Here is a 23,629-nt window from a genome sequence, read left to right as displayed (position 1 = left end):
GAGAGAGAGAGAAAGAAAGAGAGAATTAGAGAGAGCATACTTAAATTCACACAGGACACCAGATAGGACAGGAGAAGTACTCCAGATATAACAAACTGACCCGAGCCCCCGACACATAAACTACTGCAGCATAAATACTGGAGGCTGAGACAGGAGGGGTCAGGAGACACTGTGGCCCCATCCAATGACACCCTCGGGACAGGGCCAAACAGAAAGGATATAGCCCCACCCACTTTGCCAAAGCACAGCCCCCACACCACTAGAGGGATATCTTCAACCACCAACTTTGAGACAAGGCCGAGTATAGCCCACAAAGATCTCCACCACGGCACAACCCAAGTGGGGGCGCCAACCCAGACAGGAAGATCACATCAGTGACTCAACCCTGTCAAGTGACGCACCCCTCCTAGGGACGGTATGAAAGAGCACTAGTAAGCCAGTGACTCAGCCCCTGTAATAGGGTTAGAGGCAGAGAATCCCATTGGAAAGAGGAGAACCGGCCAGGCAGAGACAGCAAGGGCGGTTCGTTGCTCCAGAGCCTTTCCATTCACCTTCACACTCCTGGGCTAGACGACACTCAACCATATGACCCACTGAAGAGTTGAGACTTCAGTAAAGACTTAAAGGTTGAGACCAAGTTTGGTCTCTCACATGGGTAGGCAGGCCATTCCATAAAAATTAGCTCTATAGGAGAAAGCCCTGCCTCCAGCTGTTTGCTTAGAAATTCTAGGGACAATTAGGAGGCCTGCATCTTGTGACCGTAGCGTACGTGTAGGTATGTATGACAGGACCAAATCAGAGAGATAGGTAGGAGCAAGCCTATGTAATGCTTTGTAGGTTAGCAGTAAAACCTTGAAATCAGCCCTTGCCTTGACAGGAAGCCAGTGTAAGGAGGCTAGCACTGGAGTAATATGATCACATTTTTTGGCTCTAGTCAGGATTCTAGCAGCCGTATTTAGCACTAACTGAAGTTTATTTAGTGCTTTTTCCTGGTAACCGGAAAGTGGAGCATTGCAGTAGTCTAACCTTGAAGTGACAAAAGCATGGATACATTTTTCTGCATCATTTTTGGACAGAAAGTTTCTGATTTTTGCAATGTTACGCAGATGGAAAAAAGCTGTCCTTGAAACAGTCTTGATATGTTCTTCAAAAGAGAGATCAGGGTCCAGAGTAACGCCGAGGTCCTAAACAGTTTTATTTGAGATGACTGTACAACCATTAAGATTACTTGTCAGATTCAACAGAAGATCTCTTTGTTTCTTGGGACCTAGAACAAGCATCTCTGTTTTGTCCGAGTTTAAAAGTAGAACGTTTGCAGCCATCCACTTCCTTATGTCTGAAACACATGCTTCTAGCGAGGGCAATTTTGGGGCTTCACCATGTTTCATTGAAATGTACAGCTGTGTGTCATCCGCAGAGCAGTGAAAGTTAACATTATGTTTTCGAATGACATCCCCAAGAGGTCAAATATATAGTGAAAACAATAGTGGTCCTAAAACGGAACCTTGAGGAACACCGAAATTTACAGTTGATTTGTCAGAGGACAAATCATTCACAGAGACAAACTGATATCTTTTCGACAGATAAGATCTAAACCAGGCCGAACTTGTCCATGTAGACCAATTTGGGTTTCCAATCTCTCCAAAAGAATGTGGTGATCGATGGTCCTGACAGAGTTGTGCAGACTCAGGACAGCTTTGAAGGAATACGCAGATTTAAAGAGGAGTCCGTAATATGCTTTCTAATAATCATCCTCTCTTGGGGAATGCTGCTTTTTAGTTAGCTTTGCGACAGTGTCAAAAAGGAATTTCGGATTGTTCTTATTTTCCTCAATTAAGATGGAAATATAGGATGATCGAGCAGCAGTAAGGGCTCTTCGATACTGCACGGTACTGTTTTTCCAAGCTCGTCGGAAGACTTCCAGTTTGGTGTGGCGCCATTTCCGTTCCAATTCTCTGGAAGCTTGCTTCAGAGCTCGGGCATTTTCTGTATACCAGAGAGCTAGTTTCTTATGAGAAATGTTTTTAGTTTTTCGGGGTTCAACTGCATCTTAGGTATTGCGCAAGGTTAAATTGAGTTCCTCAGGTGGTAAACTGATTTTTGTCCTCTGGCGCCCTTGGGTAGACAGAGGGAGACTGGAAGGACATCAAGGAATATTTGTGTTGTCTGTGAATTTATAGCACGACTTTTGATGTTCCTTGGTTGGGGTCTGAGCAGATTATTTGTTGCAATTGCAAACGTAATAAAATGGTGGTCAGATAGTCCAGGATTATGAGGAAAAACATTAAGATCCACAACATTTATTCCATGGGACAAAACTAGGTCCAGAGTATGACTGTGACAGTGAGTAGGTCCAGACACATGTTTGACAAACCCCACTAAGTCGATGATGGCTCCGAAAGCCTTTTGGAGTGGGTCTGTGGACTTTTCCATGTGAATATTAAAGTCACCAAAAATGTTAATATTATCTGCTATGACTACCGATAGGAATTCAGGGAACTCAATGAGGAACACTGTATATGGCCCAGGAAGCCTGTAAACAGTAGCTATAAAAAAGTGATTGAGTAGGCTGCATAGATTCCATGACTAGAAGCTCAAAAGATGAAAACGCCATTTTTTTTTGTAAATTGAAATTTGCTATCGTAAATGTTAGCAACACCTCAGCCTTTATGGGATGCACGGGGGATATGGCCACTAATGTAGCCAGGAGGTGAGGCCTCATTTAACACAGTAAATTCATCAGGCTTAAGCCATGTTTCAGTCAGGCCAATCATCAAGATTATGATCAGTGATTAGTTTATTGACTATAATTGCCTTTGAAGTAAGGGATCTAACATTAAGTAGCCCTATTTTGAGATGTGAGGTATCATGATCTCTTTCAATAATGACAGGAATGGAGGAGGTCTTTATCCTAGGGAGATTGCTAAGGCGAACACCGCCATGTTTAGTTTTGCCCAACCTAAGTCGAGGCACAGACACGGTCTCAGCGGAGGTAAGCCCAAGCACTGGGTGATGATAAGAGAGGTTGTATCTCTGGACATGCTGGTTGTAATGGGTGAGGTCACCGCATGTGTGGGAGGTGGGACAAAGGAGGTATCGGGTATGAAGAGTGGAACTAGGGGCTCCATTGTAAACTAAAACAATGCTAACTAACCTGAACAACAGTATACAAGGCATATTGACATTTGAGAGAGACATACAGCGAGGCATAAAGTAATCGCAGGTGTTGATTGGGAGAGCTAGCTAAAACAACAACAGCTAATCAGCTACCACAACAACAGCAGGTAAAATGGCGATGACTAGGCAGAGAGGGTCGGATTAACTACACACAGAGTCTGAGTTTGCGGCTTTGGCCGACAGAAATAAAATGAATAAACAGAATGGAGTACCGTGATTAATGGACAGTCCAGCAGGCATCAGCTATGTAGCCAAGTGATCATAGTGTCCAGGGGGCAGCAGTAGATGGAACAGGGAAGCCGCCATTACGCTAGCGACACGGCATTTAAAGTTAGTAGCAAGGGGCTAGTAGGAGCGTCTGCTCCGACGGAGGCCGGTTGAAGGCACAGCGGATGGAGTATTCGTCGGCAGACCAGTCGTGGTGGTGCGGGGGGGCGCCGTGTCGACAGAGAATCCATGCCAGATGGCAAAAGAGGTATTGTAGAATTTAGTGTGCTAGCCGGGAGATGCGCCTGGCTCACAGCTAACTGGTGCTAGCTTCGTGGCAGTGGCGTTAGCCACTATAGCCAATCGGTAGCAGCGGTGATCCGGTGCCAAGGTCCAGAGTTTACAGCAAGGATCCGTTGGAGTATTGGGCTCTAGCCGTGTATGAGTGGGGTTTGTGTGAACAGCTGAGTAGGCCAAGAGGTGGGCCTCAGGGATAGCTTCGGTACTGGATGCCACGGTGAGTGCAAGCTATCTGTGAGCTAGCTAGCTAGCTGCAGGCTGTGAGCTAGCTAGCTGCAAGCTAGCTGTGACGATCAGAAGTAGTGGTCCAGGGATCACGGCAGGAATCCGGCGTTGTTGTGGAGACAGTCCGATACTGGTAGACTAGCGAGTATTATCCAGGCTAAAAACAGGGCCTGTATCTGTGCAGAAGGTAAAAGCCGCTAGCAGTGGCTAACAATGACTAATAACTTGTAGCTAATTAGCTGGTTAGCTTCTGGAGGTTCTTGAATGTGTTCTAAAATTGAAAATAATAGCGATTCCGTATCACATTGGGTTAGGCAGGTTACCGGAAGGTATAATCAAATTAAAAATAGAAAAGAGATTGAAAATAAATTGAAATATATATATATATACCAAAAAATACAAAAGTACATGAAAGGACAAACAAACACGTCTTCACTGCTACGCCATCTTGGATAACCTGCAGTCAGGTCCTCACCGAATCTAAATTCTCTATCTTTCAGAAAGGTGCTTTCCTTTGCTTTCTTCCAAACTGCATCTCTCACTGTGCGAAAAGCAAACTGGATGATGATTGAGCGGCTGCCGATGGCATCTTGCTTCATCCCAATACAATGAGCAACATCCACAGCCATATATCCATCGGGGAAGTCCGGTGCCACCTACTATGTGCTTCACATCCTCACCGTGGTCCCCGGAGACACCGTAAAGCCATAGCCCCCACCATCTCCGGTATCTCAATTCAATTCAATTCAAGGGCTTTATTGGCTTGGGAAACATGTGTTAACATTGCCAAAGCAAGTAAGGTAGATAATATATAAATATATATATATATCTCTCTGCTTCAGATAAGCACTCTTGCATGTTGGATGGTCTTCTACTGTGCAGTGCATTTATCAGAAGAAGCAGTGTTTGCAAGTTTAAGCTCTTGGATACTATTTTATGCATGATTCAGAGAGGTCTAGAGGTGAACGATTTTTTGTGTATAATTTTTTTCTGACCATTGGCTCTTTCATTTATCTTTGCAGAGGCAGCATCGATTTTTGACCTTGAGAATGAAAAATATATATATATTTCAACAATGTTGACCTGAAGTTCGCGCAAAGACAATTATTTGTATCTTTTTGGGTGTGGGACTATTGACTGGATTTTCTGAATCAACCGAATGTCCAGATTCCTCAATTTCTTAACATGAGGAATCAGGTGTAGGTTTTTCTCCGGTGTATGAGCTAGCAACTGCTAGCTGATCAAATTAGCGGTCTACTGAGCGTTGTTCTCTATTGTGTTTACTATAAACCAAGTTGTTACATTTCCGTAAGTTTTTAGATTTTTTTATATCGATTTGACCGCCTGCCCATTGATTTCACAGCCTGCCCATGTGCAGTTTGTTGCTAGACTACCTTCAGACCTGATTATGTGTTCCTACGCATGAGCATAGCCAACGTCGCTGCGATATGACATCGCCGACAAGTGTGATCGGTCGTTCAATGGAGAAGCAGTTTCAGCCGCTCTTCATATTGTACTGTGAAAGTGTCTATCTTTGTATCAAAGGGAATTTTACAACTAACCAAGATAGACCAACTCCTGTCGTTTCAGATGGGAACAAACGAGCCATAGTGGGCAGAACAAGCAAGGAAGGGTGTTAGAGCAAAGCATGAGTTAGCGAGATCCTATTGGAGCGTTCAAGCAGATATTTGCATATTTCCGTTAGTGAGCGCCTACCCTAAAGTACGTGTGTAATAAATCAATTCCCCCTTGCACTCTTTTAAAACAAAACATTTTTGTTTTCCTTTGGCAAAGGATAACATCTACAAAACTTAGTCCACTCTATTCGGAACAGAGTGTAGTTTTGGGAACGGAAAACTGTTTTGAGACCAAAAGTTTAATTGGTGAAAAAAATGGCATAATGTCGGACAAAATCCATCTCTTCTCACTGCCATCCAATGGACTTCATCTCATCACCATATTTGGTAGTGAATGGAAGCGGAAAACCGGATGCTTCACACTTATACATCCGGTGAAATATCTGTCTCATTATTCTAGCTGTGTTACTGCCTTTATGGCAACTGTCCCGTACACCGTCAGTGGAGTCAAACGATTGCATCCGGTCTTTAGGAGGAATGGAAAGAAAGCATGTGATGTTACTTTTGGACGTTATTAACATCCATTTAACAAGGGCAAACTCCATCTTAACTCCTCCTCCACGTTTATTCGATTGGTTGAACAGTGCAAAAGAGAACCTCCCCGATAGTTATTTTCTCTCGTCAGCATCAGAAAGTAATAAACACCGCTCAGGCGTTTCTTTTAAGAATGCTGAATTACTCTCCTTATATTGTGTTGTACGACAGTAGATACGGCTGAACCTCAGACTGGTGACAAGACAACACCATAGTTAAACTCGTTTTAAATTACACAATTTATCTTGTTTGAGCGGCTTGTGTTGAAGTTGACAGTTTCCTCTTTTGCAGTTACACAATACAACGGACCTTTCTTTTTCAGAGACTGATTCTCGGCAGTTAAGGTGAGTGATATTCACATTCGATTCAGTGAAGTTCTCTGTATACAAAACTACTACCAATTGCGCTTCCTGGGTATTCACAACTCACTGGAGGTAGCAATACTGTCGATTTAACCAAGGGTGTATTAATTAGCCCGATTCTGTTGCAAAACGTTTCTTAAAGGGAAGCAAACTGAACGAAACGGGGAGGGTCCTACCTGAATTTGCCCCTCGTGTTAGTTGCAAAATTGTCTCCCATTTTTAATTTACAAAACGGAATGCAACTGTTTGAACTAATGATTACACCCCTGTTTGCCGTTGGTGCTGTTTTCTTTTCTTTTTTTTCAGTGTGGACCGCTGGCCTAGTTAGTTTACATAACCCTAGCTGATTTTTGGAAATTAGCTTGTCAGTTTAAAAAAAAAATACAATTTAGATTTACACTCGATTGAATGTGGGCTTGGAATGTATCATTATAATGGAAAGTATATTTAAACAATTTCCCAACGTTGGTTTGTTGTAGTTCCTCAGCAAGGTCAGTTCAGTTTCTCTTAGCCTGAAGACCCACCATTGAATTGCAAATAATTATATTTCGGGTAGACATTCGCGTTCAGATCAGGGAAGATTCCTCTTATGACCTCAACAAACCAGAATGTTGAATAAAATGATGCTTCACTGGTTGTCCATGTGATTGGTCCTTTTGGAGGCAGGAATGTGAGACAAATCCCCATCAATCAGACATTCAGTATGCTAACGTTAGTTTGTAAATATATTGTTTGTGTTTACAGGTTTTCATTTCAATACTAATGCAATTCACACATGACAAACACTTGCACAATATGGCAGTGCCTAACAGACCAGCAAACCCCTTCCAGCCGAGGGCTTTGGTGGACTAAATTCGACTATTATTTACATATTGTGCATCACAAGCAATGCCTCAACAGATTGAAAATACAAGGGACACAACCTACCAGCACCGCATAAAGTAGGGTAAACACCTTCCTGTGGATACCCTTTCTCCACCTCCTACCGCCAAAAGGACCAACAAAATATACAACCAGTACATGGGGCGGCAGGTAGCCTAGCGGTTAAGAGCGTTGGGCCAGTAATCAAAAGGTCGCTGGTTTGAATCGCAGAGCCGGCAAATGGAAAAGTCTGCCATTCTGCCCTTGAGAAAGTCAGTTAACCCCCAACAACAATCTCTCTGATTCAGAGGGGTTGGGTTAAATGTGGAAGACAAATTTCAGTTGAATGCATTCAAATAAAATGTTATTGGTCACATGTGCAGAATACAACTGGTGTAGACTTGACAGTGAAACGCTTACTTAGTTGTGCAACTGACTAGGTATCCCAATTCCTTAAAGTAAATGTAATTGTAGTCAATATTCTGCCTCTTGTAGATACTTGCATCTTTTTTAGTGACTTCTTTCAGACTGATATTCATGGTGGAACCATTGTAACAGTCTGTTTAGGCAAAGTTCCCCTCTGCTTGTTCCCCACAAGTTCTTGCTTTTTGTGCATATTTTATTTTTGACATGAGGTAAGCAGAGAGGAAGTGGGTCTACAACAGACCCAGATTTGCTAAGTCTGTTTACCACTTTTTCTCCCCCCCGGCATAAGGACCAACCGTACGGACAATCGTCAGAGTAAGTTGAAATTGCTTTTTGGCGGACTATTTCGATTTTTGCAAGTTAATTCCTATCAACGCTAGTGTGTAAGTATGTGTGTTTCTAAAAGCAGTTAACTTCACCCTACCCATTGTCATGACCAGATGTTCACTGGTGATTCTGCCTGGTCTGTTCTGCAATTTACAGTGACAAGAAAAAGTATGTGAACCCTTTGGAAATACATGGATTTCTGCGTAAATTGATCATTAAATGTTATCTGATCTTCATCTAGGTCACAACAATGGTTGGCTGGGTGGATGGCTGGGTGGAGAAAGTATGTGAACCCTTGGCTTTAATAACGGGTTGACCCACCTTTGACAGCAATAACCTCAACCAAACTTTTTCTGTATTTGTGGATCAGACCTGCACAATGGTCAGGAGGAATTTTGGACCATTCCTCTTTACAAAACTGTTTCAGTTGAGCAATATTATTGGGATGTCTGGTGTGAACTGCTGTCTTGATGTCATGCCACAGCATCATCAGGTTGAGGTCAGGACTCTGACTCTGCCACTCCAGATGGCTTATTTTCTTCTGTTGAAGCCATTCTGTTGCTGATTTACTTCTGTGGTTTGGGTGGTTGTCCTGTTGCATCACCCAACTTCTGTTGAGCTTAAATTGGCGGACAGATAGCCTAACATTCTCCTGCAAAATGTCTTGATAAACTTGGGAATTAATATTTCTGTCGACGATAGCAAGCTGTCCTTGCCCTGAGGCAGCAAAGCAGTCCCAAACCATTATGCTCCCTCCACCATACTTTACAGTTGGGATGAGGTTTTGATGTTGGTGAGCTGTGCCCTTTTTTCTCCACAGTGTTGTGTGTTCCTTCCAAACAACTCAACTGTAGTTTCATCTGTCCACAGAATATTTTTGCTAGCGCTGTGGAACATCCAGGTGCACTTTTATAAAACTTCAGACCGCAGTGGCTTCTTCTGTGGTGTTCTCACATGGACAGCATTCTTTTTTTGTGTGTATTGTGTACTCGTCAACGGAGATGTTAGCATGTTCCAGAGATTTCTGTAAGTCTTCACCTGACACTATGATTCTTCTTAATCTCATTGAGCATTCTGCGCTGTGCTCTTGCAGTCATCTTTGCAGGACAGCCACTCCTAGGGAGAGTAGCAACAGTGCTGAACTGACTCCATTTATAGACAATTTGTCTTACTGTGGACTGATGAACATCAAGGCTTTTAGAGATACGTTTAACACTTTCCAGCTTTATGCAAGTCAACCATTCTTAGGTCTTCTGAGATCTCTTTTGTTCGAGGCATGGTTCACATCAGGATATGCTTCTTGTGAATAGCAAACTGATATTGTGAGGTTCTTTTTATATGGCAAGGCAGCTATAACCATCTCCAATCTCGTCTCATTGATTGGACTCCAACTGGCTTTTGGAGAAGTCAGTAGCCTAGGGGTTCACATACTTCACTGTGAATGTTTAAATTATGTATTCAATATAGACCAGTAATACAATTTGTGTGTTATTAGTTTAATCACACTATGTTTGTCTATTGTTGTGACCTATATGAAGATCAGATCAAATTTGTTGACCAATTTATGCAGAAATCCAGGTAATTCCAAAGGGTTCACCTATTTTTTTAATTTTTTATTTTTTTTCTTGCCACTGTAACATCCTGGAGCTCAGTGTCCGATAGCAGAGAATCGTGGAATAATCCTACACGCACACACACATTCTAAGCTATCACAGACCTGTCAATCTCTTTCCCCTAAACACTGTCACACACACTCACTGCAATCTGCACAGCAACAGACCTGGCAATTTCTAACACACATTTAGGGCAGTTCTGGACTGTTTTTCGATAGTCAGCATTCTCACATAGCCTTGCTAATCCCATCCCTATGGTCACACTGTTTGAAGTCCTGCATTCAAGTAGGCCTTTCTATATTTTTGGTTGAGGGCTCCTGACGGGCTAGATCTGTACAACCAATCTGTCCATAGAACCCCAGCGGAGATTAACGTTGACTTGACTGTTGTAATCCAACAATGGAAATAGTGGATTCAATCCGGTGCCCTTGTTGGCTTTAAGACACGGTTACAACGCACAATTATAGAACAAAATAAATGGCATCTGTCGCCTTATTGCGCACCTGATGCTGGCTATTTCATTGGAAATTAAAGGGGAAGCGCAACGACTAGACTGAATGACACTGTTTTGAATTCATTTGTGACCGTCACACTGCTCATGCTGAAATAACAGCCTAAATAAAATGCATAAATAATTATTATTATTTACCAATTTCTGTCTAGTGTTCACATTCAACATCCTCATCTGTCAGAACTTTAACAAGAACTTTAGCAAGTATCCAGAAAGTGGGTGTTGCCTTCCTGGTTCAACCAGATGCCAGTTTCCTCCACATCCACTCTGAACAGACTGGAGAAGAGAGACAATGAAACTGCTCTGTAGCCTACTCTTCATTCTGGGACAGTCAATGACTGAGTCCCTAATGGCACCCGGTTTCCTATATAGTCTACTACATTAGACCAGAGTGTCATTCCATTTGATTTCATTCACTTTTGACAACCCTGTTTGTAAGCTTTTAAATTATATCAAAATGGTGGGCAACTTTGAGCACCTCTATCTCCTAAATGTTTTAGCATTGTTAGGTTTAAAATGAACCCGTTAACACTCACGGACGACTAGTAAAGCTTAAACCAGGTTTATTGACGTATTGGGTCATACAGCTGTATAAGACAAATACATGGTTCCACCTGCAGTAGTGTATACAGTTGAAGTTTTACATACACCTTAGCCAAATGCATTTAAACTCAGTTTTTCACAGTTCCTGACATTTAATCCTAGTAAACATTCCCTGTTTTAGGTCAGTAGAATAACCACTATTTTAAGAATGTGAAATGTCAGAATAATAGTAGAGTGATTTATTTCTTTCATCACATTCCCAGTGGGTCAGAAGTTTACATACACTTAATTAGTATTTGGTAGCATTGTCTTTTAAATTGATTCACTTGGGTCAATGTTTTCAGGTAGCCTTCTACATGCTTCCCACAATATATTGGGGGAATTTTGGCCCATTCCTCCTGACACAGTTGGTGTAACTGAGTCAGGTTTGTAGGCCTCCTTGCTCGCACAAGCTTTTTCAGTTCTGCCCACACATTTTCTATAGGATTGAGGTCAGGGCTTTGATGACCACTCCAAAACCTTGACTTTGTTGTCCTTAAGTCAATATTCCACAACTTTGGAAGTATGCTTGGGGTCATTGTCCATTTGGAAGACCCATTTGCGACCAAGCTTTAATTTCCTGAGTGATGTCTTGAGATGTTGCTTCAATATATCCACATAATTTTCCTGCCTCATGATATGTATTTTGTGAAGTGCACCAGTCCCTCCTGCAGTAAAGCACCCCCACATCATGATACTGCCACCCCTGTGCTTCATGGTTAGGATGGTGTTCTTTGGCTTGCAAGCCTCCCCCTTTTTCCTCCAAACATAACGATGGTCATTATAGCCAAACGGTTCTATTTTTGTTTCATCAGACCAGAGGACAAAAAGTACGATCTTTGTCCCCATGTGCAGTTGAAAACCGTAGTCTGGCTTTTTTATGGCGGTTTTGGAGCAGTGGCTTCTTCCTAGCTGAGTGGCCTTTCAGGTTATGTCGACATAGGACTTGTTTTTACTCTGGATATAGATACTTTTGCATCTGTTTCCTCCAGAATCTTCAAGGTTCTTTGTTGTTCTGGGAATGATTGGCACTTTTCGCACCAGAGTACATTCATCTCCAGGAGACAGAACACGTCTCCTTCCTGAACGGTATGATGGCTGCGTGGTCCCATGGTGTTTATACTTGCGTACTATTGTTTGTACAGATGAACGTGGTCCTTTCAGGTGTTGGGAAATTGCTCCCAAAGATGAACCAGACTTGCGGAGGTCTACAAATTTTATTTTTCTGAGGTCTTGGCTGATTTTTATTTTTCCCATCATGTCAAGCAAAGAGGCACTGAGTTTGAAGGTAGGCCTTGAAATACATCCACAGGTACACCTCCAATTGACTCAAATGATGTCAATTAGCCTATCATAAGCTTCTAAAGACTTAATTTTCTGGAATTTTCCAAGCTGTTTCAAGGCATAATTAACTTAGTGTATGTAAACTTCTGACCCACTGCAATTGTGATACAGTGAAGTAATCTGTCTGTAAACGATTGTTGGAAAAATTACTTGTATCATGCACAAAGATGTCCTAAGTGATTGCCAAAACTGTAGTTGGTTAACAAGATATTTGTGAAGTGGTTGAAACCTAAGGTTATGTAAACTTCCGTCTTCAACTGTATATACCCCAATTTGGGGTGGAATCTCCTCCTCTCTAAACATTGTCTTTTTTGCTAGGCAGGAAGTTAAGTAATACGGGCAATAAACTGTTCCTTCTTCCTTAATAACATCTTTAGGATAGGGGACGCTCGCATCCCACTTGGCCGAAATGCAGCGCGGCAAATTGATATAAAAATCAAACTTTCATTAAATCACACATAAAGCTACACTCGTGAATCCAGCCAACATGTCAGATTTTAAAAAGGCTTTTCGGCGAAAGCATAAGCTATTATCTGATGATTGCACAATAGTTAACAGAGGGTAGCATATTTCAACCCTGCAGGCGCTACACAAAACTCAAAAATAAAACATACCTTTGACAAGCTTCTTTTGTTGTCACTCCAATATGTCCCATAAACATCACAATTTGTCATTTTGTTCGATTTAATTCCGTCCATGTATATCCAAAATGTCAATTTGACATGTTTGATCCCGAAAAAAACAGCTTCCAAAATGCACAACGTCACTACAAAATATTTTAAAAGTTGCCTATCAACTTTTAAATATTTTGGCAAACTATTTTTGTAATACAACTAGGTATTTTTAAACGTTAATAATCGATCAAATTGAATTACGGGTCTGTTTTCAATAGAGGACGAGAGGAAACTAACGTTACTTTTCATGTCTTGGCCAACTCTCAACAGTGTTACTCAGTTCCTAGATGTCATACTTTTTTTTTTTTTTTTTTTTTCTCTAGAGGGTGGATCAGCTTAATATTGCGGAAAGAATGTTGCTTCCAATGTAATTGTCTGCATCATTTCCAATCCCCCATATTTTTTGGGTAAATATAATAATATCTCCATACACACATGCATATAGGTAGGTGTATATACCTACCTATATAGACATACTTTTTTAAAGAATATACCTTTAATATTATTCCCCGCAAACCCTACCACCGATCCCCCAGTTGGAGTAAACTAATAAACACTTCTGCTTTTACCTTCAATCCATACATCTTATACACATTCTACAGACAGTCTACTTTACAATAGTTCTCTCTTGTTTGTTCTGAGTCCTTCCTCTATTTCTGTCCAACCAGTTTGATTTCTATTTGTAACTATGCTATTTCACAACAGCTCTGAACCTATATACATTTTACAGATCCCGTATGTTTTACATGGTTTATCTTGTTATTAGTCCCACCCTTCAGCTCCACTCAACCCCTCCCGTCTGTCTCTCAACATCATCCATTTCGGATTTCTACTTGCCATATATTTTTCAGCTGTGATGCTTCACAAAATAATTGAACCTTCCTATTCTCATAGCTTCTACAGATTGTAAATGAAAAATATATATAATATATTAACAATTTTGCTAAAATAATTACTATTATTGATTAAGGCTTTTCAAATCACCCAGTATTGCTATCTGTAGCGTTAGTTCTAGGCAAATGTTGCAATTCTTCAGCCATTCCTGGACCTGTGACCAAAAATGAGCTACATTTGGACAATACCAAGAGTGTATCCCCTATATATATATATATATATATATATATATATATATATATATATATATATATATATATATATATATATATATATATAACATTCTATTAGTTGCAAGAATTTTGTATAGTAATTTATATTGAGAAATTCAAAGTTTTGAATCCGGTGTTTTGCGTATCAATTCATAAACCATGTGCCATGGAATGGGTACATCGCAAATCTCTTCCCAACTATTTTGCAATTTATATGGCACAGCTGTCAGTTTTTTGGTCCTTAAATGCAATTGGTATATGTTTTTATTTATCACACTTCTTTAACCGTTTATGTTCTTTAATACAGGGCCGACATACAAGTTCCTTACTTTTTTCCCCTTCAACTTGCCTCTTCCATTTTTGTGGTAATGCTGCAATTAATTGGTTGTAATTTTGGGTAGAGCAGACATTTCCATATGTCTGTGTTAGCTGCATGTGCGACAACTCCACCAGTCCTATTTATGGTATCTTTCACTAAATTTATACTTTTTTTTTAATTTCTTCGATTAAAAACTATTTAATCAATTAGTATATTTGAATTTAACCACCATATTTGTTGTACTATTTGTTCCGTCCTTTCAGGTGGATTAAACTGAAATTGCAACCAACTTTCTAAGGCTTGTTTAAAAAATAAAGATGTTTTGGAGATTATTTCCTTTTCAAACAACCGAAAGTGAGCAGGTTAAATCTGAATAAAGGGGAAAAGGCCCTTCCTGAATATAGGATGAGACATTCGTACCAATTGACTAGAGAACCAGTTTAAATTTAAGTATAACTTTTGTATGACTGATGCCTTTTGTGAGAGGTCTAATGCTTTAATATTTAATAATTTCTGCCCACCGAATTCATATTCGTTATATAAATAGGCCCTTTTCATTTTATCTGGCTTGCCGTTCCAAATAAAATTTTATGTTTTGTTCGTATAATTTTAAAAGCAGGTCACTAGGTGTAGGCAAATAGGTAAACTGTGATATAACTAAGGAGTTAATCAGGGAGATTTTTCCACAAATAGACAGGTATCTTCCTTTCCATGGTAGCAAGATCTTATCTATTTTTTGCTAACTTTCTATAAAAATTGATTGGAGTGAGATTTCTTTCCTTTGTGCTTTGTACACCGAGTGTCTACATCTCCGTCAGACCACCCAATTGGCAAACTACATTGTAATGTAAAATGTGATTATTTTGTTTTTCATTTTTAATGAGTTTATTTGCAAATTATGGTGGAAAATAAGTATTTGGTCATAACAAAAGTTTATCTCAATACTTTGTTATATACCCTTTGTTGGCAATGACAGAGGTCAAACATTTTCTGTAAGTCTTCAAGGTTTTCACACACTGTTGCTGGTATTTTGGCCCATTCCTCCATGCAGATCACCTCTAGAGCAGTGATGTTTTGGGGCTGTTGCTGGGCAACACAGACTTTCAACTCCCTCCAAAGATTTTCTATGGGGTTGAGATCTGGAGACTGGCTAGACCACTCCAGGACCGTGAAATGATTCTTACGAAGCCACTCCTTTGTTGCCTGGGCGGTGTTTGGGATTATTGTCATGCTGAAAGACCCAGTCACGTTTCATCTTCAATGCCCTTGCTGATGGAAGGAGGTTTTCACTCAAAATCTCACGATACATGGCCCCATTCATTCTTTGCTTTACACAGATCAGTCGTCCTGGTCCCTTTGCAGAAAAACATCCCCAAAGCATGATGTTTCCACCCCCATGCTTCACAGTAGGTATGGTGTTCTTTGGATGCAACTCAGCATTCTTTGTCCTTCAAACACGGAGACACCAGATCGAGGGAGACTATCAGTGGTCTTGTATGTCTTCCATTTCCTAATAATTGCTCCCACAGTTTATTTCTTCAAACCAAACTGCTTACCTATTGCAGATTGTCTTCCCAGCCTGGTGCAGGTCTACAATTTTGTTTCTGGTGTCCTTTGACAGCTCTTTGGTCTTGGCCATAGTGGAGTTTGGAATGTGACTGTTTGAGGTTGTGGACAGGTGTCTTTTATACTGATAATAAGTTCAAACAGATGCCATTAATACAGGTAACGAGTGGAGGACCGAGGAGCCTCTTAAAGAAGAAGTTACATGTCTGTGAGAGCCAGAGATCTTGCTTGTTTGTAGGTGACCAAATACTTATTTTCCACCATAATTTGCAAATAAATTCATTAAATCCTACAATGTGATTTTCTGGATTTTTTTTTCTCATTTTGTCTGTCATAGTACAAGTGTACCTATGATAAATTACAGGCCTCATCTTTTTAAGTGGGAGAACTTGCACAATTGGTGGCTGACTAAATACTTTTTTGCCCCTGTATGTATGGTATGTATGTAATGTAATGTATCCACTTTAGACACCCCTCCTTCTCTCCAATCCTTACATCTTATGATTCAACAGGAATGTTGGATGTAAACCCTTATTACTCCCTTCAGGGGATCTGACTGCAACCCCTCTTTTGCCTAATCCACAGATGTCCATCCGCTTCCCCTATAGCAATCCTGTGATCTCCTCCCGTCCACCCAACACATTCCAAACCATCTGTCTTTCTACGGAGACCCATTACCTCCTGACATAAAACCCGGTCTCTTTCACTCCTTATACACTATGCGTCTGATCTATCACGTCTTCAATATCTCGATGTTCAAAGTTTCCAACACTAGGAAGAAACCTGGAGAGGAACCATACTCTTGGGGGTCACCAGTCCTCTTCTGACTGTGCCGGGTGGAGATTATAAGAGTACTTTGAGATGATCAAACATTGACAGATAAGCAGCAGCAGAGTCAAATAATAATCAGGGGTTGTAAAGGGTGCAACAGTTCAGCACCTCAGGAGTAAATTTCAGTTTTCTTTTCGTAGCTGAGCATTCAGCGGTAGAGTGGGAGAGAGCATACTTAAGTTCACACAGGACACCAGATAAGACGGGAGAATTGCACCAGATTGGACAGCCTAGTCTATGTGCCCCCCGGCACATAGACTATTGCAGAATAGATACTGGAAGCTGAAACGTGGGTCGGGAACACCATGGCCCCGTCCAACGTTACACCCGGAGAGGGCCATCCAGGCAGGATATAACCACACCCACTTTGCCAAAGCACTGCCCCCACACCACTAGAGGGATATCAACAGAGAAGGATGGGAGAAACTCCCCAAATACAGGTGTCAAGCTTGTAAAGTCATATTCAACAAGAATCAGGGCTGTAACCGCTGCCAAAGGTACTTCAACCAAGTACTAAGTAAAGGGTCAGAGTACTTATGTAAATGTGATATTATTATTGTTTTTTTTTTTCATTTGCCAAAATGTCAACCTGTTTTTTGCTTTGTCATTATGGGGTGTAGATTGATGAGGGGGAAAAAACTATTGTATCCATTTTAGAATAAGGCTGTAGCGGAAAGGGGTCTGAATACTTTCCAAATGCACCGTAATTTAAGAACTGTGGAACTAATTATAGGTCATATTTCATAGAAATCTTAACACTGGACATTTACTTTGAAATACTTATCTAATACAGAGACCACATGTACTGTACAAAGCATTTGTTCCTAGGCCTTTCAGAAGGGAATGAACAAAAATTTATAAATTAGGCTACATGTTCTTTGTGCAAATTATTTGGGTACATTTTTGTTTTGGGTGCAAACTCGGCGTCAACACTGTGTAAACTCTTTGTAGCCTAAAACTAAATGACTGATTGTTGCAGCATGTGAGGATTGGCATTCGGCAGGCTTTTGATTTAGTTTAGTAGAGACTCATAGGATCTTAAACAAATTGCTTTGCATTGTAGTGTGTGGCTGAGCAAGCTGTCACTGTAGGAAAACATGGAACAGTAGCAGTTAGTGGCTTTACATGAGTGTGACAATGAGGGATAGAGGAAAGAAAGAAACTGAGTGAGGTGAGAAGGGAGAGCATAGAGTTGATGGCATTTACGAGAAGGCAGCGTAACCGTGTAGTTAGTGGCTCTCCAAATGCAGGATGTGGAATATGAATGTTGCAGAAATCCAACCGGACACGCTCTTCTGTGTCTCTTGTGCAGCTAGTTCAGTCATTCGTTGGGGAGGTCAATGCAGGAAGCTACAATTGTTCTGAAATTGTTACAAAATGTAATGCGTAATAATTATGTAATAACAGAGTTTGTGGTCACCAGAAGAAATAATATCAATTGTAAACAAAAATAAGCCTGTGTGTGTGTGTGTTGCAGGTCCAGTATGGTGGATCAAGGATATGTACAGGGCTGGCACCCAGCTGGAAAGGACCCCTCTCAGAGCCACCTGGGGGGGTCCTAGACCGCCAGCAACAACTGGTTTCTACGTTCCTCACGACGCTATTGTCTACCCAAAGGCCTCAGTCACTCTCCCTTGCCCCTCTCTCAACACTCTGGATCTCAACCCACAGATTTTATACCAAATCATACCCGAAGCTCTTACTCTTAACTCCAGTCCACAGCCCATAATCCTCCAGTCTAACTGACAATGAGGGGACAGAAGGTGAGCATGTTATTGGGCTGTGCTCTCCTCTGTTCCGCCTCTCTCCTCTACCTGGGCCTGAGTGGCATCGACTGCCCTCCCCCTGACCACGCCCACCGCCATACCTGGGCAGATGCCCACCTGGGCTCCACCAATCAGAGCCAAGCATCTCCCATTTACTATGGCGAGGACACACCCCTCATTTTCATTGGTGGGTTCCCTCGGAGCGGCACCACACTGATGCGGGCCATGCTGGATGCCCACAATGCAGTGCGTTGCGGGGAGGAGACACGGGTGATCCCGCGTCTTCTTGCCATGCGTGCCACCTGGAGTCGCTCAGCCAGAGAGCGGGTCAGACTGGATGAGGCCGGGGTCACTGACCAGGTGTTGGACTCAGCAGTGCGGGCGTTCTTACTGGAGGTTAGCCATGGTGTTTGTCTCTCCTGTTTGTCTTCTCACTTTACATCAGGTAATCCTGAAACATAGGAAGGGTTGCCTAGGCTAGGATGCTGCAGTGTAATTAAATTGTAACTGCACCATTTTTCTATAGCTTTGAGGCTGGATTCATTGCTTGATTGATTTCTTCCACCAGGTAATAATAGGTCATGGGGAGCCAGCAGCCAGGCTCTGTAACAAGGATCCATTTGCTCTGAAGTCTCTGTCCTACCTGGCCCGTATTTTCCCCCAGGCCAAGTTTGTTCTCATGCTACGGGATGGAAGGGCTACCGTCCACTCCATGATCTCACGCAAGGTAGCAACTGCTGTGGGGTGGGGGAGGGGGTTCCCTCTGCATGCTGGGGTCTGATGAGCTTCCATTCTTCCTTGCTCTTCAGACACTTCACTCTCTTCTCTATTCTCTCTCTTTAACACAGACTCCTTCTTCCCTTCTCTCTTCTTGCAGGTGACCATCTCTGGTTTTGACCTGACTAGTTACAGGGACTGTCTAACTAAGTGGAGCCGTGCGGTGGAGGGCATGTACTCCCAGTGCCAGGGGGCGCCTGAGGGCAGCTGTCTGCCTGTGCGCTACGAGCAGCTGGTACTGCACCCAGAGGTAGAGATGAGGAAGCTGCTGAGCTTCCTGGGGTTGCCATGGGACCCGGCCGTGCTACACCACGAAGACCTCATTGGCAAGGCCGGCGGTGTGTCGCTGTCCAAGTGAGCGAAAGAGAGCGAGTTTGTCTTTATGTACATGCAAGACAAGCACCCTCCTAAGATTCATTATTTCCTTTCCCATTTAACCTTTGCTGTAGAAGATTATGGCTCACAGGTGTACTTAGTATTACTCCTTACACAGGGTTCACACATTAGTCTGTCTTCCCAGCTCACACCTCTCTCTCTCACTTACACACTGCCTCAATAAATACACATAGACACATACAGATGCACATCCCTACACATAAATACACATCCCTGCTCAATCACACACACACACACACACACACACACACATACCTCACCCGCTTGTCTATCTTCTGATGATTGCGTACCAGACGTTTGCTGCGTTATGGTAGAGTTCAAAATAAAGATATGCCTGAAGAATAGGTAGTTATCCTCCATTTCCGTGTGATAGAATAAGTGGACACTGACAATGCTCATTGATCACCAGGTCAGCCATATCTATTACTACTATGAAGCATACAGTGGTCAGTCAGTCTGGTTTTCCAGCTGTGCGGTGCAGTACAGACCTGGGTTAAAATACTATTTAACATTTTCAAATACTTTTAATGTCTGCTCATGTGCCAGATGTACAGGGTTTTCTTTTCACCTTTTTTACTATTCTGCTCAAACAATCCCAGGTAAAGTATTTTTAAATGAGTTCAAATAGCATTTGAAGCCAGGTCTGGAGCTGTATGTATGATGGTTTAATGGAAGGTTTCGATGAGACATAATGTGAAGCCAGCTGTGGTAGTCTGTGAGCTGCTTTATTTAATACTTCTGTCTTATGCCACGATTACATCTTGTCACAACCATATGCACCTCTCAAAGCTAGGACAAAAATAGATGTGTGTGCGCACACGCATTGGAATTAGTCTAGACCCTTGTAGGTTGGAGAGGTCAGGTGGAGAATCAAGTCTCACACAAACACACATACACTAATGTTATATCTGTCTGATCTCCCTCTGTAGAGTGGAGCGGTCCACAGACCAGGTTGTGAACCCTGTAAACACAGACGCCCTGTCTAAGTGGGTGGGTCACATCCCCTCTGATGTGCTGCGTGAGATGGATGACATCGCCCCCATGCTCGCCCGCCTCGGCTACGACCCCTTGGAAAACCCCCCAGACTACGCCCGGCCAGACCCCATCATAGCCCCCAACAACTACACACTGGTGAGACCTGACTCACCATATCAGAATTTACATCCTTTCATATTTTTATTCTTATGGACAGTATCATTGTAAAGGATAGAGGGAGATGCATACACATGGACAGTATGCATATCCTCATGATGCTTGAAATATAGAACCCCAATGCTCAGTGATCATACAGTGGGGCAAGAAAGTATTGTCAGCCACCAATTGTGCAAGTTCTCCCACTTAAAAAGATGAGAGTCCTGTAATTTTCATCATAGGTACACTTCAACTATGACAGAAAAAATTAATTTAAAAAAATCCAGAAAATCACATTGTAGGATTTTTAATGAATTTATTTGCAAATGATGGTGGAAAATAAGTATTTGGTCAATAAAAAGTTTCTCAATACTTTTATATACCCTTTCTTGGAAATGACAGAGGTGAAGACTTACAGAAAACGTTTGACAATGTTTTCACACACTGTTGCTGGTATTTTGGCCCATTCCTCCATGCAGATCTCCTCTAGAGCAGTGATGTTTTGGGGCTGTTGCTGGACAACACGGACTTTCAATTCTCTCCAAAGATTTTCTATGGGGTTGAGATCTGGAGACTGGCTAGGCCAATCCAAGACCTTGAAATGCTTCTTACGAAGCCACTCCTTCGTTGCCCGGGCGGTGTGTTTGGGATCATTGTCATGCTGAAAGACCCAGCCACGTTTCATCTTCAATGCCCTTGCTGATGGAAGGAGGTTTTCACTCAATCTCACGATACATGGCCCCATTCTTTCCTTTACACAGATCAGTCGTCCTGGTCCCTTCGCAGAAAAACAGCCCCAAAGCATGTTGTTTCCACCCACATGCTTCACAGTAGGTATGGTGTTCTTTGGATGCAACTCAGCATTCTTTGTCCCCCAAACACGACGAGTTGAGTTTTTACCAAAAAGTTCTATTTTGGTTTCATCTGAACATATGACATTCTCCCAATATTCTTCTGGATCAACCAAATGCTCTCTAGCAAACTTCAGACGGGCCTGGACATGTACTGGCTTAAGCAGGGGGACACGTCTGGCACTGCAGGATTTGAGTCCCTGGCAGCGTAGTGTGTTACTGATGGGAGGCTTTGTTACTTTGGTCCCAGCTCTCTGCAGGTCATTCACTAGGTCCCCCCTGTGTGGTTCTGGGATTTTTGCTCACTGTTCTTGTGATCATTTTGACCCCACGGGGTGAGCTCTTGCGTGGAGCCCCAGATCGAGGGAGATTATCAGTGGTCTTGTATGTCTTCCATTTCCTAATAATTGCTCCCACAGTTGCTTTCTTCAAACCAAGCTGCTTACCTATTGCAGATTCAGTCTTCCCAGCCTGGTGCAGGTCTACAATTTTGTTTCTGGTGTCCTTTGACAGCTCTTTGGTCTTGGCCATAATGGAGTTTGAAGTGTGACTGTTTGAGGTTGTGGACAGGTGTCTTTTATACTGATAAGTTCAAACAGGTACCATTAATACAGGTAACAAGTAGAGGAGAGGAGCCTCTTAAAGAAGTTGTTACAGGTCTGAGAGCCAGAAATCTTGCATGTTTGTAGGTGACCAAATACTTATTTTCCACCACAATTTGCAAATAAATTCATAAAAAATCCTAAAATGTGATTTTCTGGATTTTCTTATTTTGTCTGTCATAGTTGAAGTGTACCTATGATGAAAATTACAGGCCTCCTCTTTTTAAGTGGGAGAACCTGCACAATTAGTCACTGACTAAATACTATTTTGCCCCACTGTAATTAGTAATATACACCACAAGAGACTGGGGAGGGAAGGACTGCTCATAATGGCTGGAATGGAGTAAGTGGAATGGTATCAAACACATGGAAACCATGTCTTTATGTTTGATACCAATCCATTAGTTCCGTTCCAACCGTTACGATGAGCCCGTCCTCCCCTATTAAGGAGCTACCTGTGTCATGCACATATTTTCATATCGGCATGTGCTCTTCCTTAAAGGCTGATTTTCTTCTCCTCAGCTTCAGAGAACAGAAACCCTACATCCCAGTTAGGTGGAGGAGGAGGTAAACACAAGGCACCTTGGACATTCTAGAACCCTCTCCAGTTCCACATTCCATGCTCCTTTCCCATTCGCTCTCAGCCCACCATCAACCCCACTAAAGAGGATTCTCAACGGCGTCTGTGTGTTTGCATAGGCCACCGTGACTGTTAGCCTATGTTGTGTTATTTGAGGGTAATGAGGGCATCAAATATGGATCAGTTTATTGCCCCACAATTCTGTGAGACAGTGGATGCCACTGTGTGGGAACTCCGGTGCCTCTTCCCTTGACTCTTTCTCAGGAAAGTCCCGTGTCTGAAACTCTGCCTCCCTCCACCTAGCCCTCCATGTACCAATAGTGTTGCAGTGTAATGTGAATTTGTACCACAATTGTTGAACCTGATACCATTTCTATGTTTCTTATTAACTTCCTGTCACTCATCCAAAATCTGTGAACATGTTTTTGGAAAGATCTGTGAGTGTGTGTGTGTAAGTAGGCATACATTTATATTTTTCAAGATGTCATGTTTATTTTCTTAATAAATTATTTTGTTGGAGAATTCATTCAGTATTAGTTTATAGCTTGTTTTGTCAAAATAAATAAGGCAAATCACTGTATAGCAAGTAATGTCTGTAAGCATTTATTTCAGGTGTCTTTGCTAAGGATTTACAGTACCCACCAAAATAAGCCTAAGGTAAATCTTTATGGTGGTTATTTTTTTCCCGTAGTGCTTTACCGGCAGTATGTTGTCAATGTGTATGTAAAGTTTTCTTTAAGAAGCAGAGTCTTATCACCGTTGAAACTCAATGCAGGGCACTACAATTAAATGTACAGAAGTAACGCAACACAAAATCTAGCCAGGGAAAGCAAGCATAAAACAATGCACAACAGCATGTGAAATTTATTGTCGATCAGTGTTGCTTCCTAAGTGGACAGTTTGATTTCACAGAAGTGTGATTGA

The 23,629-nt window shown here is 41.9% G+C and overlaps 2 protein-coding genes across 3 annotated transcripts in view; one reads left to right on the top strand and one right to left on the bottom strand.

The window, feature by feature from the left end:
- The window catches only part of LOC135514617 (uncharacterized), a 33,342-nt gene that overhangs the window by 6,097 nt on the left and 3,616 nt on the right, over window positions 1-23,629 (bottom strand). The gene's annotated exons all lie outside the window — the stretch shown is intronic.
- tpst1l (tyrosylprotein sulfotransferase 1, like) lies at window positions 5,995-23,231 on the top strand. 2 transcript variants are annotated; one of them, XM_064938045.1, is made up of 6 exons: window positions 6,001-6,424; window positions 18,080-18,764; window positions 18,937-19,095; window positions 19,246-19,499; window positions 20,471-20,672; window positions 22,648-23,231. In XM_064938045.1, the coding sequence occupies exons 2-6, from the start codon at window positions 18,351-18,353 to the stop codon at window positions 22,678-22,680; spliced, it is 1,062 nt and encodes a 353-aa protein (XP_064794117.1). In that variant the 5' UTR covers window positions 6,001-6,424; window positions 18,080-18,350; the 3' UTR covers window positions 22,681-23,231. The 2 variants fall into 2 exon arrangements, with proteins under 2 accessions (XP_064794118.1, XP_064794117.1); XM_064938046.1 differs by lacking the exon at window positions 18,937-19,095 and having other exon boundaries at window positions 5,995-6,424.

Source organism: Oncorhynchus masou, chromosome 26 (assembly GCF_036934945.1).
Source record: "Oncorhynchus masou masou isolate Uvic2021 chromosome 26, UVic_Omas_1.1, whole genome shotgun sequence".
Classification (NCBI taxonomy): domain Eukaryota; kingdom Metazoa; phylum Chordata; class Actinopteri; order Salmoniformes; family Salmonidae; genus Oncorhynchus; species Oncorhynchus masou.
This window is presented reverse-complemented; position numbering and strand designations above follow the sequence as displayed.

Bases quoted from the DNA above. Each gene is read 5' to 3' on its own strand.
- tpst1l (XM_064938045.1), top strand. From the start codon at position 18,351: ATGAGGGGACAGAAGGTGAGCATGTTATTGGGCTGTGCTCTCCTCTGT. The intron at 19,500-20,470 runs GTGAGCGAAAGA...CTCCCTCTGTAG, and splicing joins GGCGGTGTGTCGCTGTCCAA to AGTGGAGCGGTCCACAGACC. The intron at 20,673-22,647 runs GTGAGACCTGAC...TCTTCTCCTCAG, and splicing joins CCCCCAACAACTACACACTG to CTTCAGAGAACAGAAACCCT.